At 37.3% G+C, this 17842-nt stretch overlaps 1 protein-coding gene across 4 annotated transcripts in view; it reads right to left on the minus strand.

The window, feature by feature from the left end:
* Positions 1 to 105: 105 nt before the first annotated feature.
* Positions 106 to 17842, minus strand: part of OSBPL9 (oxysterol binding protein like 9) — a 60645-nt gene continuing 42908 nt past the window's right edge. For 3 of the 4 annotated variants that reach the window (XM_032192521.1, XM_032192522.1, XM_032192524.1), the window contains 17 exons: positions 17004 to 17054; positions 12560 to 12598; positions 9542 to 9635; positions 8914 to 9015; positions 8617 to 8776; positions 7842 to 7954; positions 7410 to 7528; positions 5840 to 5925; positions 5423 to 5597; positions 3882 to 3966; positions 3514 to 3624; positions 3097 to 3160; positions 2848 to 2988; positions 1877 to 1955; positions 1467 to 1558; positions 996 to 1131; positions 106 to 889 (listed from right to left, as the gene is read on the minus strand). In XM_032192521.1, the coding sequence (XP_032048412.1) occupies positions 815 to 889; positions 996 to 1131; positions 1467 to 1558; positions 1877 to 1955; positions 2848 to 2988; positions 3097 to 3160; positions 3514 to 3624; positions 3882 to 3966; positions 5423 to 5597; positions 5840 to 5925; positions 7410 to 7528; positions 7842 to 7954; positions 8617 to 8776; positions 8914 to 9015; positions 9542 to 9635; positions 12560 to 12598; positions 17004 to 17054 (1722 nt within the window). In that variant the 3' untranslated portion in view covers positions 106 to 814. The remainder of the gene's footprint in view (positions 890 to 995; positions 1132 to 1466; positions 1559 to 1876; positions 1956 to 2847; positions 2989 to 3096; positions 3161 to 3513; positions 3625 to 3881; positions 3967 to 5422; positions 5598 to 5839; positions 5926 to 7409; positions 7529 to 7841; positions 7955 to 8616; positions 8777 to 8913; positions 9016 to 9541; positions 9636 to 12559; positions 12599 to 17003; positions 17055 to 17842) is intronic. The other variant, XM_032192523.1, reaches the window with a different exon arrangement.

Raw genomic sequence — 17842 nt, forward strand, 5'->3', positions numbered from 1 at the left:
TCTGCTCCTGTTGCTAGTTTGTTAATTCCTTCAAGAAGTAATTCTAGCAACTTCTGGAGGAAAATTAATATTAATGCTTTTCACATAAAACGATCATCACTCAGCTGCAGTCTTGCTGTAAAGGTTTATTATGAAATAAATAAAAAGTCCATAAGAGAAGTTTGAAAAATCTATTTTATGAAGCTTTAAGATGCATTGAGTAGAATTATCTACGGTTACATTTTAATCTCAAAATAACAAAGTTATTTTGGGCAAGACACTGAAATGCCAAAAGATTTGATTATCATACAGGTGGAAGATAACATTTATGTAGCATTTTCTAACAAACTTTCCCCTCAAAGGAATCCTCCTATTTACACATTGCAAACATTACCTAGATTTTTTAAATGACATCTTGCATTTTCTTCTGTGTTGTTTATATTTTTTAAATATGTAGGACCCAGGAATATTATGCAACTGATACCAAATGTCATGGCCTTCACAGTGGTTATTCAAAGTGTATAGCTCACAGCCCAGATTCTCCATGCTTCAGAAGCATTCGTAAAAGGGCTCCAAGAGCCTGCCTTTGAGGCCCAAATACACTACTACCAGTCTAGCAGAGTCCCATGTAAGTTACTGCACAGCCAAGACGTTCCCTGTTTTGTGTAACTGTTTATCTGCATCAGTAAGTCCGGTATCCCTGAGATAGGAACCACTGCAACGGGAGGGGACAGGTTCTCCAGGAGTTACGTACGTGACAACGGATGACTATCTTGGTATCAGATGTAAACTTCGCTAAGCCAAGGCTTGAATAGGTTCGGTTTTTATAACCCACTTAATGTTTACTGGCAGCAAGTCGTTTCAATAGCGGCTCATCATAAACCCAGCATTCTCCATCTTCATGGAATAACTAGAGGAAAGGGAATAATTAAATGTAAGCTTTTTATGCCTAAGGTGGAAAGGACAGTAAAATGCTACAGGTTTAAAGACTTTTACACTGTTGGAATAAAGCTCACCCGTGTTTCCCACGAGGTCTCATTCTCCTTCCTGGCTCTGGCTTCAGCTCTCTGTCTTTCTTCAAGTGCGTGCTTTGCGGCTGTCGCTGCATCAATGTCTCTTATCTTCAAGTTGTAGGTTACGTCTTTCCATAAGCTTAAAAAGTTAAATGGAATGGAAAGAAGAATGCTTTAGAGATGTGAAGTGCTACGAGGTTGTAAAGACAGACTACTGGCTATTAGTTGTTACTGTTTATTTGAGTTAGGGTAGGCCTCAACTATCCCAAGGACAGGTAAAACCAACAAATATTAAACCACAACTGCACTGTATAGTGCCAGAAATGGGAGGGCTGTAGTGAAACTCTCTGGACCCCCCAGGTAAATTTGGTCCCAGTGAGGATGTGACCAAGAGCTACAGGTCAGTCAGACTGCGTACTGCTAGCCTACAAAAACCCAAAAGGTCTTAATTCTCAGTTTAATTGAAGTTCTTACCAGCGAGACTCAAAGTCCTCTTGGTCCTCCAGTTTCCTTACCTTCTTCTTAATTGTAGGCATTTTCTTGGTATCTATAAAAACAGCATTCTCCTAGTGAGAGTTAAAAGAAAAAAAAAAATCAGTTCTTTAGCTAGACTGAAAAGTTATATACCAAGTTACATACCCTCTTACTCTAATACAGTGGTTGTCAGAAAACATATCCCAAACAATCTCTTGATTTTTTTATAGCAAGAACAGAGTCTAGTTATCTTAAAAATAACAAAGTAAATTTGGGACTTTTATCTTGAATTCAGTGTTCCTGTGATCTTTTGGGCAGTTTCACAGGAGTTGTCAACTACTAATGTTTATTTTGTTTTATTTTTAAGCACAATCTTCCACTTTTGATGAAGGAAAAAAAAGCTGCTTTACCCCTGTTGCATATTTTGCATACATGACACCATTCCATTCTCCTTCAACTGAGCAGAAGGGTTTCTTGTCATTAGGAGAACTAAAAAAAAAACAACACACAGACATTTCTCAGTTGTATTACAGCAACAGAGAGACCCCAAAGGATCAAAACTTTATCCTGGTTGCTGTACAGTCTGATCTAAAGGCCTTAAAAATGTCAGCTGCCAATACAGAAAATGTGAAAGCTTTGCAAATGAGTTTTTTTTCATAAATTAGTTCAACTAGATAAACTTTACAAGGAAGTGCTCTTCCAGCATGAGCCAGGTCTTGCCTTAGGGCTGTATATGCATTCAGAGTTCAGGAAACGAGTAACAGGCTTTCAAAACAGATTTAGTGATAAATTTAAGTTTTAAAAGACTTCAAGAACTCAAAATTTTTTCCCCAGACTACTGGGAAACACACACAGTAGTTCAAGAATGAGGTGTGTCAAGAAATGATTTAAAACCAAGATTTCAATCTCTTTCTGTCAGTGCTGCTTACTGACATTACAGCAGATCTCTTAAGTAACACGGGATTCTCCACTGCTCTGGTCACAGGTGTAGTGTCTAAGGAAAATTCACCAAAACACAAGTATAAATCAATATATAAAAGTCTGCAGCATGCACTTTAATGACATGCAGTCATGAAGCAGTATTACAAGACTTGCTTTAGTATTTTAGTAGGAGACATAATTATTAATACATTTTGGATAATTCAGGACTGAAAACTTAAAGTTTTTTTGTAAGCAGCTGAGAATGTTTGAGAGCCTGGCAAGCCAGGATGCAGATTTAGGCAGCTTTCCTCTCACAAGTCCTGGCTGTAAAATGGCAGTCCAGGACAAGCAATCATAAGCTTAATTATGAGGACAGCTGTTTCACATTGTTGACTTTAAAAGTACTGTCAGCATTTATGTAGAGAAAAATCAGGTTAACTGAAGAAACCTGCTCTCTTACAAAATTTCAGCAGTAATTCTGTGCTTCTTTCCTCCATAAAATGGTTTTGTGTGGAAGACAATGGAAGCATTGTAGCCTGTCTTTGAGCAACTAATACTGCATTCTCCACCAAGTTCTATCCATGGCACCGTGAGAATAGACCTGTAATTACAAACATATGTATACATGTATATATAGCCTTTTAAGAGGTAAATATTAAACACCATCTGTTACAAGGCATTAAAAATGAAAATACCGGAGTTTACTTGCCTTCCATAGCCATTAGGAAAGGTCAAAATGTAGTGTTCGTCATAATCTAGGCAGGTGACACATCCTATCAAAGAAAAAGAAAAATAGATTTAAAAGACATCCAGCAAAATCTCTGTGAAGCTTTTCATAATGAAAAGCTTTCACAAAGGTGAAGAGCTTTATTTCTCACAGAGGCTGAGAATGCCTCGCCTCTAGAGAAGGCAGGGAGAATTGTGCTCTTCACAGGAAAAACTGGGCCCTAAGTGGTTTCAGCACACACAGTCTGCAGAAGGAATCTCCAGTTCCTAAATACATGCACCCTGAATTCATAATTTCAAACATTTGTGTTTTATAGTGTGACTTAAAATAATTTATATAAAAATTCTAGTAGCCTAACGTAAATTTTTGTTCTGTTGTTAACTTTACACACACACATACCTTGCCCTATGTTATGAACTCCAATAGACATTCCTAAGAATTTTGACTTGGTCCATATGTGAGCATTGAATTGTATCCTCTTGTTATAACACTCTGCGTAAAATGCTGAAACTGAAGATAAAGATATTAAAAACAGCAGCACAAGACAACAATACTGTTGTTTCCAAATTCCTGTATCAGGAAATCTCTGATATTTATGTGGCAACAGAATTTTCAATTTGTTTCTCTCTATGACAAAAGTTCATAGAGAAAACTTTCAGCTTTTAAATTCAAAGAGAAAATTTAAATCCAAAATTTAAACCAAAAGCCGACTTTACTTTTGCTCCTACCCAATGCCAACTCTTTTAACCAAGTTATTGTCAACTTACTTGGAGGATGATGAGAGACCTGCTCTGCCACAAATGTTACACTGCTTTTACTGACCCAAGGAACTGGTCCTTCTGAAACTTGCTCCTGTGTGATGATAGAGAGGATTTTCATCATTGAAAGTGTTACTAGAAAGTAACTGGATGCTTGAAGTTTAAAGTAAACATACACCAACTGTTCTTTGTGTATTTGTTGATTTGCTAATTTAATGTGGAATAACTCCTTCCTGAAACTATGACATACAACATACAGTTTCTATTCTTGTTAACTATAAATGTATTTGGGGAGATGTCTATGATCCTGAAACAACAGTTAAACCCAAAGAGCTATGCATAAGCCCAGTTACAAAGTAATATTTATATTTACTTATTCAATTTCTTCAGAAGTGATAACAAATAGGTGACAGAAATAGTTTTCATTTCTACTTCTGAGAAAGTCTGATGTGCATATTAGTAACAGTAAGATCGTACATCACATACAACAATTCATTTCCTGTGGCAAATCATAAAAAGTGTAATTCATTGTTAGGAGTGGAAGGACAAATACAACACTGTCTTTATGCAAACAAAGAAGAGTTCAAACATTCACCTTAGAAACAATAAATATTTGGGCAAACTGGGGAGAGGTGGGGAAAAAGGGAGAGAGACTAAGTACATGAAATATTATGCCTCAATCATGTTTAAACCTACTACACATGGGGTACGGGAAGTATTCCAGAACAGCACTTCCCACATCTTCATTTGCAATTTTCCAGATTTAGAAGACTAAATGAAATGTTTTAAAAAATAATAATAAAAGTAAAATATAAAGAAGACTGCACTTTGTATATATTTAGTGCTACAACTTCTTTCTAAAATCACTGGGGCACTGTGTTGACCATAGCTTGTGCACCGGTCTCTGATTACAAGGGAGGCACTGCTACTTGTCCTTCACTGAACCAGACATACGAAGTAAATATGAAGTAAAATACAAAAGGAGGAGAAATGGGCAGACAGATGTACAACTGAAGTATTATCCAAGCTCAGAATCCAAATCTGATAAGACTTCATACCCTTCAAAGTCTACAAAACGATTTTAAGACAATAATTAAATATATGTAAAAAATATTTATATTTTCATATATATAAAATATATATGAAAAAATGTGTTGCTCTCCAGGTTTTACATGACGGAAAGAAGCCTCACTGTTAAAAATAAATGGGATTAGGGAACTGATACAAATCAGAACTTTGGAAAGAAGAGAATTAATATTCAGTGCTATGAAATGGTTCAGGAAAACAAAAAGAGAATGTTTTCAACGAGTCAAATCATTCTTAAAAAAAACCCTAATGGCTCAAATTTTTGTTATGCATGGTATTTTAAACCTCTGTCCATAGAAAAAGGGGGGAAAGGAGGGATGGAACTATCATTTAAGAAATTGCCACAGGTTCTAGATTTTGCTACTGAAACACAGCATATGCCATTGCAGTCAGTAAACAATAAAGCTTTAGGAATCTTTCTCATGTGTTCTAAACACCAAAAAACATACCACTAGAAAACTAACCATATCATCTTCACCTTCAGTGCCTGGTAATACCCAATGACATCGGAAGATCTCGCCCAAAATGGGGTTGTAAGGCTTTTTAGCAACCGACCCTTTTCTTCCCGCATGAAAAGCTGAGAGGTACCATTTCACCACTTGAACCATTCGCTCCTTTGGATCCTTCTGGTCACTAATGCTACACGAGACAAGACAGAAAAGAACAGGCAACATGTAATACAAGTGGATACCCTAAACGCGGGAAGCTTTCTGGATCACAGAATCACAGCTAAAGGTTTGAGTAGACTACTTGGAACATTTTCCAAGTTTAGATCAAAACTTGAGCATTATTCTTCAAAACTACTAACTTGTTTTCGACAGCCCATGAGGGCCATTAACAATAAAAGAACCAGTTAATGCTCTATTTTAAACATAGAATACCTGACAAATAAGTCCGGATGTGCAAAGAAGTCAGCATACATTTCCAACAGTGATCTTCTTTCCAGGATAAATGTTGGAAGAACCACCTGCGTAAAGAAAAAGGGCTCTTACAGATCATGGTATTTCAACATCCTGCACAAAAGCATTCTACATCCTAATTGTAACTGGACTTACAAACCACCCAAGGCACCCTGTACCCGTAAGGTAATTGTGTTCTCAAACCTACTGATGAGTTCTCACATAAAGCAGGTCAGTTGGATCTGCCATAAAACCAAAGATTTAAGCTGAGCTGCCTTTGTCTTGCAGATGTTCTAGTCCTACTCAGGGCATATCCAACCACATGGCTGAGCTTATCAAAAGCTGATCTTAATTACAGTAACACTGATCATTCAATTTCATCTATATGAACACTTAATTTGCAGTTAATAGTCAAAATCTCATTCCATGTAGTCATATTATCTTAAGTGCTTCTATCAAGATGAAGGTTAATCTGTCCCCCACCACTTTACTTTTCTTCCACAACAGCATCTGTAGGATCCATTCTTGCGGATCACCCTCATCTGCTTCAGTGTGGTATAAACCACCATGGAAAGCAGCATGGATTGCTATTCTTGATTTCAAAGTGATGCGGACAAGAAGCACGCTCATGATGCTTCTTGGCAGTTCGAGTATCTTTTCAACTACTCCAGGAGTTCCCAAAACAGATATATTTTGTAGCAATTCTTATTCAGAACTACCTGAAGTTCAGAAGCCTTTGGTAGCTTATCTGTGAGCTGCTGGCTATTTCCCCAGAAATACAGATCTTATTGTCTATTGTAAGTTCCAGACTGGACAGTTAAAGTCATCTACTTAAGGAAAACGATGGTAGGATTTATTACCTCTGTTATTTTTCTATTTGGAATCAGTTGTTTAAATTTAACCAAGCTGACGAGAAAGATCAACACTTTGAATGGTGTTCATGCAGTGTTAAGACAGATGCCAACATGAATCATATTCAGGAAATCCAGCTCTTTATTTGCCAGTCCTATGGTACAGTGGTTTATTATGTATATATGTATATATATTACATTATATAATTTACATTATATATATAATGTAAATATATATAATATATATTTATATATATAATTACATATATATAATTTTTAAAAATATACAAATATGTGTGTGCACATGTATGTGTGTATATATATATATATATTTACAGTGAGATATTGAAGATCTTCATTTTTTTTGAACCTGATCTTTAGAGTGCCTGTAAATTTGGGGTAAGAGGGATGCTGTATCCAGTAGTAAAGTTTTACGTGTCCTTCAGCTTCCTAAAACAAACATCTGCTTTCCATAGCAAACTCCCTTCCTGATCAGATTTTAGCAGTTGGATGTATTTATTCAGCACTTATTTCCTCTCCTAGTAAGAATTCCAATTAAAAAGCAATCACCATGCTAGAGAGATTAAAGCTTAACTAGCTGTAAGAACCACTGTAAAGTTAGGTTATCACTTTAGTATTAAACTAATTCATACAGAACTCAGTTTACTGCCTCCCTCCCCATGAACAGTCGGCAAGCTTACCTTTGTTAGGTCCATTCCTAATCTAACTTGTGACAAGAGATGCATGATAACACTCTTATGTTCTTCCACTGATTCTCCTTCCCCATCATCATCTCTATCATCAGGAGGATCAAATAGATCTAAAAAGACAAAAATGTTTTTTTCTCTAAACCTTCAAAGACTGTCTACATTTAACTAGCACATACATATTTCAGCTGTCAGAAAGGCCTTACTCATAAAACTACGATTTTTAAATTTCACCATTCAACAATCTTTCCTTAGTTAAAACAACTAAGTAGGTTTATCTACAGTAAAGGTTTATCTACAATCAGTAGATAAACCATTTTCCACAAGTATCTCGCCACATACTTACGATCATACACGTAACAACACAGTTTACAAATAGAAGAACAATCAAGAGCTCCTTACTAAACGTTCGTGCAATCTACTCACCAGCGTCATTTGTCCCATTCGACATGGAAGAATTGAGGGACTCTGTGGTATCTGGACGTTTCAAACTACTTCCTGTGCTGCTGCGAGTCAGGACTGCAGCAGAACCTGAAGAACTGAAGAAGAGTAATAAGGACTCAAGATTCACAATGAACAAATTCAAACCAAATTATCAGATATTGATACACACAGGCTTCAATTTCCTAAGGAGTTTACTGACAGAGCTTAGTATATGTGCTGCAGGCTAATTTAAGAAAACTCTAGCATCTCTTAAAATTATTTTTCTGATCAATAAAAAAAGAAGAAGAAATAGAGACTTTGGGGGAAGGCAGCAACTTAAAGGTTTTGTTTGTCTTGTTTTTCTAATTAATGTGACAAGTAATTAGCTATTTATGAAACAAATAGCTATGAAATACTCTGTAGTCTCAGACTAATTCTCTGAGCTGGTGGCTCCCCTAGTTCAATGTGTGTTAAAAGCTTTGTCAACATACATGTCTGATGGAATGGGAAGGAACAGGGGAGGAAACTGCATCCCTGACAGACAGCTATGCTTGGGGATGAGGTATTTTTATTCTGTTGCATAAAGAGTGGATTGGCTTTTTTAAGCCAATCTGTCTTCTTTGCTTATTTAGCTTAAGTAATGACTACAAGTAGACAAGCCATGTACTTGGAGATTTTAAAAAATCAACCAACCAACCACCACCACCAAACACACAAAAAAATAACCAACCAAACAAAAAACCTATTCAGCATATACTGTGTTCTTTCAGCTACTTACTCTATACATCTCTTTGGGGAAGAACTGCTCTGGTAGAATTCATCAGCATCATAGAATTCATCCTCACTGCTTGAGTAAGAAAAATCCGGAACTGTGTTCGGAGAAAGATTGACATGGCTTGGAGAAGTGAGGCTGCTGCTCGGTGCTGATTGCCCACTTCCTGTGGAGTATTAAACGTTGTGGGTTTAATTAAACCAACAAACAAAAACTGTCAAAGTCAAGGATGGAAAAGCATATACAGAAAGCATATATTCAGTTTCAGTTTCTTGAACACCAGACATTCAGACAGCACTGTACCTGTACTATTTGGTGTTGGAGTCTGATTTCCAAGAGATGCTACTACAGGTCCCACTGGCAAAGACGAGGGTCGCTGCTCTGACTTGCATAACTGAGCGGGTTCTAGGGCACAGTTTGATACGTTAAACCCAAAAGTCACATTGAAATACGAGAATTATACTTTTGTTGGGAAAGAGATTCCGCATTATTTCAACTGGCCTTCAAAAAATAAATGCTTGCCTACAAAAGCCACTCAGAAAAAGCATGCTTCCATTGTTGTCAGCTAGCGCTTTTTTTTTCTTTGTGAAGCAAAGATGACGTTTTAAAAATTGACATTAGTTATCTAGAATGCACTTCTATTTTCACAAAACTGTAGTTTAATTTCTTCTAAGAAAGTATAGTATAAGTGTAGGAAGGTAACTAAGAACAAGTAAAACAGATCAGCTTATCCGCAGAACTAGTGGCACTAACTCCCTTCCCTTCCTTTGCACCACTGTGGTGAGCATCCACCACCACGTGCAGTGGGCACCTCTACACAGCATGTCTGACACAGAAGCTCTCCACCTTTATGTAGCCCCTCCAGCTAGAGCACAGTTGCATCCTGCTTGTTTTTCTACGTTTCTACTGAGCTTGTCTCTGCAGAGCATACCTGGAGGTATAACAGTCTGGGAAGGCATTGCGCTGATCACCGGCTGCTCCAAAGGACTGGGCTGATAGACTGCGTCAACAGGGTTTATAGTGCTCTGAGATGAAAAAAAACAAAAGCACATTTTTTTCCTCAATTAAAAAAAAAAAAACAAGCATAGATAATGAGAACACTGTGAGCACAAGAAATGCTCAAATGCAAGACAGCAAATTCCTGAGAGAGAAAGCGAAACACAAATCGACAGCTGAGGACATGAGAAATACGTTTAAAATAGTAGTAGTTTGATTCTTTGCACAAATTTTTAAATACTGAACTGAATTTGCTACAAATTTTACTAGTCTATGAAGAATTCTTATTTCAAGTTCTAGGTTCTGGTATTCCTTTTAATGTCCATTAATAAATACTGCATGCAAAGAGCAGAAAGGTAAGACACAAATCATCTGGCAAAAATTAGGATAGGTAATCAGTAGTTTGAAAACATTTTGTTCAGAAATTAATTTGTCCAGACCATAATAAATCAACCCATGAATTAAATCAGGAATCATCAGCACATTTACAGCCAGGAAGCACCACTTTGTTGCCAAAATCCAGCTGAATGCAAGCTGACAGTTTTCAGAGCATCTCCAGTAATGGACATTTCGATGTACTCGTGAACACAGGCACTTTGAAAGCAAAGCACCAACTCGACTCATTATTCACTGACTTCAGGATGAGTGCTTGGCTTTTATACAGCAAAGACCTCTCAGAAATCTCAACTGCAACGCCTTTTAATCCAAACTGGCAAGATTTTGCCTTGCTTCACTGACTTTTAATCATCTAAGCATTATTTCTTTCTGTTCCAAGTAGGCTTACTTGCAACAACCAGAATTTGGGTATTGTTCTTGGATAAGAGGCATGTAAAACCCTTTTCCATGTATTTTGCAATTAAAAAACATTGATCTACGTCAGAACTGTGAAGATCTTTGCCTGCTTGTTAGATCTTGCTACCAGGCTTCCATTTAAAGATTTCAAGCCCAGATATTAAACCCCCAAAAACTGGCTAAAAAAAAAAGTTAGATGAGCTTTGCCTTTAAATTTAATCTGTATGCTTACTTCTATCCTCTTAGGTTATTAAAGCACTTAGAAGCTTCCAACTGCTCTTCCCTCCTTTCATACTGTGAGTTTTCACGTGCACGCAGACTGAGGGAAATGGAGTCCTTTTAACCTCTTCCTACAACAGGCAGACTGTATTCTTGCCTCTTCTCCTGGATAACCACTATTTGGAACTTTGTCCCATGTTAAAAACCAGTGAAGCCGTGACAATTTATTTTTTTTTAATAGCACAGAATTTCTCTCATTTGAAAAAAAAAAATTATTGTTCCCTGGTTATCTTAAAAAATCTCCAGTTAGAAAAAGAGGCATAAAAATTGCTTTCCAAGTTTTTGTTGGTGTCACTTATTGGTATGCAAATAAATAACCCAGTGCATTTACTGTTACTCCATGGCATCCCAACATAAAGCCAACCTCCCTCAGCCATTACTCCAACTGGTTGTGCAATTACGCATGCAACACAGGCAGGTTCCTGTCCCACAAACTTCGCAGTTCAAAATTATGATCCCATTTTCAGAGCTAAGAGACTTAAGAACTGAGATAGCCCTACGATACACAGGACACTACTGCTATCTCCATCTCCCCCAGTTGTCAGGGAAACTAATAACATAGATGATACTGGACACTGGTGTGATAAAAAAATAAAATAAAATTGAAGTAACCTCATCTTTGACTTTGTATGTAGGATTGTAACCTTATTCTTAAATAATTCTCCACTCCGCAACACGAACTGGAGCTTCTCCTTAGGTATTTTAGGGCATGCCTCCATAGTTTAGAAACAAATGAAGGCAGATCTTAAAGTATTGTTCTCTGATTTTAATGACAATTTAAAAACAGCCACCCAAAGAGAACAAGACTAATTCCACCATGGCATCAAACATTCCTGCCTCAGTTTAAAATGAAATCCTGACCTTTACACTCAAGCTGACGTTGATCTCAATAGCATCAAAATTTCAGCCTTCACAACCCCTGCTACATTAGTCCATGTATTTTTTCAGCATAAGCCAGCCCACTGACAATTAGAATGGGGGCTAATCAAATTCAGACTACGTTGAGTTGTAGTAACTGTATGAAATTTCCAAGTTGCAGATCTTCTGCCCACATCATTCCTACCGCAGGAAACTGCTGTAGCCAGACCTGCGTGACCTCTCTTCTCCGGGGCATGCAACAGAACCTGCCCTGTTACACAAAGACCTAAATTATGTGACACAGGGTAGCTGTGTATTTTACAACAAGCATCTTATCTGCATCTTTACTCCAAAGTTCACATCAGAACACCATACCAGTAAAGCTGTATATAATCAAAAGACAAATAAAGCTTGGGAATTACTGTCAGCTGTAATGAAAACAAGCCATAATTTTCTGTTGTTTTACAGAACCGATCTCCTATTAAAAGCATCTGAAATGTACTCAAGTGACAAATAGAGAACAAAGAAAAAGAAGTCACATGTGACTGAAACCGAAGAGAACAGAAGTTACACTGAGAATGCAGAAGTTGGATTAAAGAAAAGCCATGGCTTTAACAGACAGAATACAGCTGGGCCAAACGAGCAGCAGCACTGCAGAGAAGACAAACTACTTGAAGCACACAGATAGCTCATCTATTTCATACACAGATATTCCGATGGAACACTGGACTATTTATATCCCAGTAATTTCCCTTTCCTCTGTTTATATGGCAGATTTTTATCTAGGTGTTCAGTCATAACACTGCCATTTAAGACACTCGGCATAAAACTGGTCATTATATTTTCTAATGGCAAGGGTGTTAGGCAACCTCAGCAGCTAATGACTCAACAGTAATTTTAATGAGACACTTGAAGCAGTGTATTAGAGAAAGGAAGAAGTATGTTGTAAAATGAGTGGAAATTCAGGTCTCTGTTCACATGTTCTGCAGAAATAAAGGGAGATAAAGATTAGATTTAAACTTACTATAAGTCCATCTGCGTGCTTCTCCTCATTATTTTGGTCCTTAAGGAAAAAATGTTAAGAATATCAACATATCAATCTTGTACGACTTATCAGTTCTGTGTTACGTGACAGCTCTAACAGCAAGCTTCTCTCAGGAACATTTACATTTTCAGCCATTAAATGTTAGTGTTCCTCATCAGGTGATAGAGTAACTCAATTTAGAAGAAATAGCTCTATACATTATCACTGTACCTCTGCAGATTAGTGTTTTCTCAGGATCTTCAACCAAGCTCAAATAATTTCTAAAATATTCCTTCTACACTGCTTAATAGAGTCACATTTTACAATGCAGGTCATTCCCAAACAGCTAAGAGTCCCCAAAAACTGAAAGACACGATGGTCTTGGTTTCTGAAGAACAACGATTAGCATACAGAACAAGTTTTCAGAACCACTTTTTGCTTTCAAAAGGCAAAAATGCCTTTATAAATAAAATGTGTTGAACTTCTGCTCTCACACCTATTAGATTTTTAAGCCTTTTTTTTTAATTATCTACAGTTTAGCATGTGTTTTTGTTTGTTTGCTTCTGCCTAGAAGCATATGCAAAAGAGCAGGCAACACATGGAGTAAACTGTCATCAGGGAAATCACACTAGCAACAGGCAAAAGTAATACCAAACTAGAGTTAGCACAGGTTTAACATTATACCAGCAAGTGTTACATTTTAAATTTACTAAACACCAGGCCAAATCTCTTCACTTCCACTGTTAAGTTCATATTAGCCTGTATTATCAGTTCATAATTTTCTTTTCTGTAAACCTTATTTCCCCAGGCTTCCAGTTGTTAACATTATGAAGAGGATCAACAATTTTTTATTATTTTTTTTAAAAGCTGTAGGTAGTATTAACAAAGTTAGCACATAATTATGCTTCAACACTTTATACACCCTTAAGCTTATGCACTTGGCAAAAAGGCTGCTTAAATTTCATGTCTGCTAGTTGGCATTTCTTATGCAAGGCTGACATGATTAAAAAAAAAAAAAACAATACGCTAAGGGCAGTGAGTTCCATCGGGCTGTCAGCTTACAAATAAAGAAGGAAAACCACCAGCATAGTCCAAATATATTGACTTTTCCCCCCTCCCCAACACACCAAGTTTCCACATTATGCTATCACCTCTAAGACCTGAGAAACCACGACAGAGCAGCCTCATTCGCACCGCTGCTCGACGTGGCATGTGGATGAGGTGCTGAGGGGAGGAACGCCAGAGGCAGGCAGGTAAAAGAGACCAGAGTAAACAAGGGAAGGCAAAGACGTAAAGCTAAATATCTCAGCTGTAAGAGCTGCTTTGTAAAACATGTAATCCTTCCTCCTGTTGTAAGACTGCAGCGTGCCAAGTCGCTGAGAGACCAGGACGTACACGTACAGGCGGGTAGCAGCGCGCCGGGCACCTGGAGCTGTCACACGCCACACACGGGGCTCACACACGCCAACCACTGAGCCCACCCCTCCTGCTCCGTGTGGCTGGGTTGCTTTTTGGGACGTGAGAATGTTGTAATACATGCACGTGTGGTATCTGCTTCGTTATTTTCAAAATGCCTTGGGTCACCTCAAACACAAGTGGCACGATTACACCCTACATTCACCAGAGAGTTTAAGGAAGACTTAAGTGCCCAAAACCTAACACAGACCGTTTTCTTCTGTGAAACAGCTCAGCAACACACAATAAGAAAACCTGTTTGCCTCCCTCAGCACACCAAAATAGTATATTCTATACCAAAATAATCCAAATAATATATCATGGTTGAGGTTGGAAGGGACCTCTGGAGACCTTCTGGTCCAAAACCCTTGCCTAGCAGGGTCCCCCAGCGCATGTTGCACAGGATGACAGCCAGGCAGGTTTTGAGCATCTCTAAAGAATACTCAATACAAGAGCATTTAAAAAAAAAAAAAAAAAAAGGTAATTACGAAGTCTGTCTCCTGATGAGAAATGCACTGTAGAAGTAAAAAGGCAGGGGCATGTGTGCATGTGTTAATATTATGATTTAATTTCAGTAGTGTAAGTCAACAACAATACTTGCCTAACAGATTTGGGGAAAAAAAGACTTCCAGAATCTTAGAAGGTTAGATACTGGAGAACAGAAAGCTATCAGTGAGGCACAATACTTTTTTACATATATAAAACTTCATAGACATGCAACTAATAGAATTGTAGAAAGAAGGGAAGGAGGGAAGGAAAAAAAAAGCAATGTATATTTAATTACCTACAGCAGTACGAAATCAGGTACCAACACAGGTAGGGGAGGGGGAAAGGGATGGGACAGAAATGCCAGGTAGTCAACAAGTACATTTGCCTAAGAGAGAGACAGGAAGAAGATGAAGAGATGAAGCAGAAGAGGTTACTGAAATAGTGGGAAGATTCATAGAGGGTAGTTTTTCACTATATGTGAATCAATTTTTCCAATTAGCTTTGCATAAACCACTCATTTAAAGCACCGTATCTTCACTAGCTCCTCAAGATCTTTAGATATGATTATTCCTTAGCAAAAAAAAATCAAAATTTACAAACCTGTCCATTTACACTGGTAATATTAAATTACTAGTACCGAAGGAAGAACTTCAAAGTCTGATTCAATGTTACAGAAATTGAGAGTTCTGGCATTTTCCTGAGACCCAGGTTCCACCTATGTTTATGGCAGCTAGAACAGCAAAGCACTGAACCTGATCACAAATGACTACAATTGCCACAAGTCCAATTTTGTCCATTCTCAGCAAACCACCTAACCAACTTCAAAATCATATGTTTAGCATCATTACAAGAAAAGCAAGCATATTGGTTCTTAACCCACTAAACTTACCGATAACACATAGCAGAAGTGGGACTTGACATGCAATGGGAAAAAAAAAAAAGCTAACTCAGCCACTATTACCAGCTTTGATCAAGAATCTGAAATGGAGATTGTAGCTTCGCTCTTTCAGTTCTGCTACTAATTGCACAGCAGAGCTTTAAAAAAAAGTGCAGTATTTCACAGAAATTAAATCTTTCTGGAAATAACAACTATCAAATGCATTTATGTAGAAGTAGGAAAAAAATAAGCAAATAATTGTTTGCGCACGGTTTGTCCAACAGCTACCTTAATACTGCAAGCCCCATATATCCATGTAAGAAAACCAGCATACTACCATGCAGTCCATCTCTAACTGAGTCCTCCAAATCCCCAAAGAATGACGCGTCATCTACCAGTTTCATTATGCTAAAACACTTCTAAATATACTCAATACTAAGTAACAGCAAGCTATTAGGTGCTGTCAAGGCTCCCCTTGCTGTTACTACTGTTAAAGATTCAGATGGCATCACCATACCTTACCCTCAGACTGTTACAGCTCTAGAGTGATGTGGCACTATTTCTGTGTACCTTACTACTTGTAAAGATATTTTTGGCTTTGTATAAACTTACTAATGTACTTTCCCTTCAAAACTTAACCACCTTTTTAAGCTACTGATTTGAAATCTGAATTCTACAAAAACATGCATCAATACATAATGACTTCTACCTCCAAAAGAACCTGATTCCAAATCCTTCCGTTTTCACTAGCCTCAGAATTTTGCAAAATATATCTGGTGTCTAGAATTATGATAAACAACAGCATTGTATTTGAAAGCTATAAAAAGATCAATCTAGAATGCAAAAAAAAGAGCCTATACCTATTCCTGAAGAAATCAGAATGTGTTCTAATAGTCTTAAATTCTCAAAAAGCATAAAGTTTTGCAAAACACTGCCTTCCTTCACTCCTGACATATAAATTAGCATCATTTACTTAACATATCCTAAATACTGTACATAAAGCCCTGTATGAGCAAAACTTGACCAAAGAAAAACAAAAAGGAATACAAATCTCACTAGTTTTACAAAAGTTAACAAAATATTACAGTGAAAAGCCTAAGTACATTACCCATATTGCATTCTCAAAAAATACAGCTTATTGCAAGAAGTTCCAACATGGTGAAGAACTTCAGTCCTATTAAAACACTTGACAGACCAGTTTAGATTAATAACATCACCATTTTCCCTATTCCTATTTATGCTAGTCACATCCTTAAATGAAACAGAAAAAATAGTTAGTTCCATTAAGTTTATATTCTGCTAACCTTACATTTGTTGAAGTTCTGACTTAGTCTGGAAACTCTGCAAAAGAAAGTTTCTCTCTAATGAAAAAAAAAAAAAAAAAAAAAGCTTTGTCATCAACACAACTGTCAATAGGAACACTGACACAACCGTCTTCTGTGGAACTCAGTCTTTTGGAAACTTCATTACAGCAGTAGCAGAAATCAACGTATACCATTTTTTGGACATACACCCTGGATCACAGAGAGTGAACTCAGATTTCAGATGTCAGAGGGGAAAAAAAGTTCTCACACAGATTAATGCCATATGATAAAAATTTAAACTAGTTTAAAGCATACTTACTTTAGCTATCTGTAGCAACACAATGCAGTGTTTTATTGATTCTACCATGCTCTAAAAAAATAAAACAGAAAAAAACTTATATCAGCATGTAATAACATTTTTTATTTACAAGTATTTTAATTAGTTACAAAGAATATTAATGGAAATATTTGATGAAAACTGAACAGACACTCACTTCTAGCATCCCTGCTCTCCCTACCTCCGACCCCTTGACCCCTTTTGCCAGGGACAGAAGCAGAGCAGCAGGAAATTGAAGTTTCCAGAAGCCACATAAAACACAGGGTGCCAGAGAGAAATAGAAGTCAGCTTCAAACTTTCAAAGAGATGTAAGAAGGCAAATCCTCAGCAAGTGGTGAATCTAATGCATTTATGCAGTACTAATTGCTTTAGTTTTAATTAGAGGTACACCTCATTTATATACTTGACAAGTTCTCTCTGTAAGCTTTAGATAAGGGGGAAAGGGAAGGAGAAAAAGCAACAAAGATAATTAGGATTAAGATAATGGAAATTCTACACAAGATTAGACAGTGCAAGTTTTGATACTTCACAGAAAATAACAGAGTTATAGGAGAACAGCAGAGCCCCTGAGAAAGAGCTGAACACATGGGGCAGAAGGGACAGTAAGTATGAAGAAGGAACACTGGAAAACATTAACGTCAGCATATAGAGAGATTTGGGATCACAAAATGGGGAAACAGAAAATTAAGGAACAAGTGAGAAAGTTTGCCTTCCTGAGAAAGAGAGTTGGCTGATGTGTTTCTGCAACGTGCTTCCTGAAAACCAGGGGCTCTACACTGAATTACCTTGGGCTGTGCTGGTTGCATTTGGTCCATGCTGGG

This window comes from Aythya fuligula, chromosome 8 (assembly GCF_009819795.1).
Source record: "Aythya fuligula isolate bAytFul2 chromosome 8, bAytFul2.pri, whole genome shotgun sequence".
In the NCBI taxonomy this organism is placed as follows: domain Eukaryota; kingdom Metazoa; phylum Chordata; class Aves; order Anseriformes; family Anatidae; genus Aythya; species Aythya fuligula.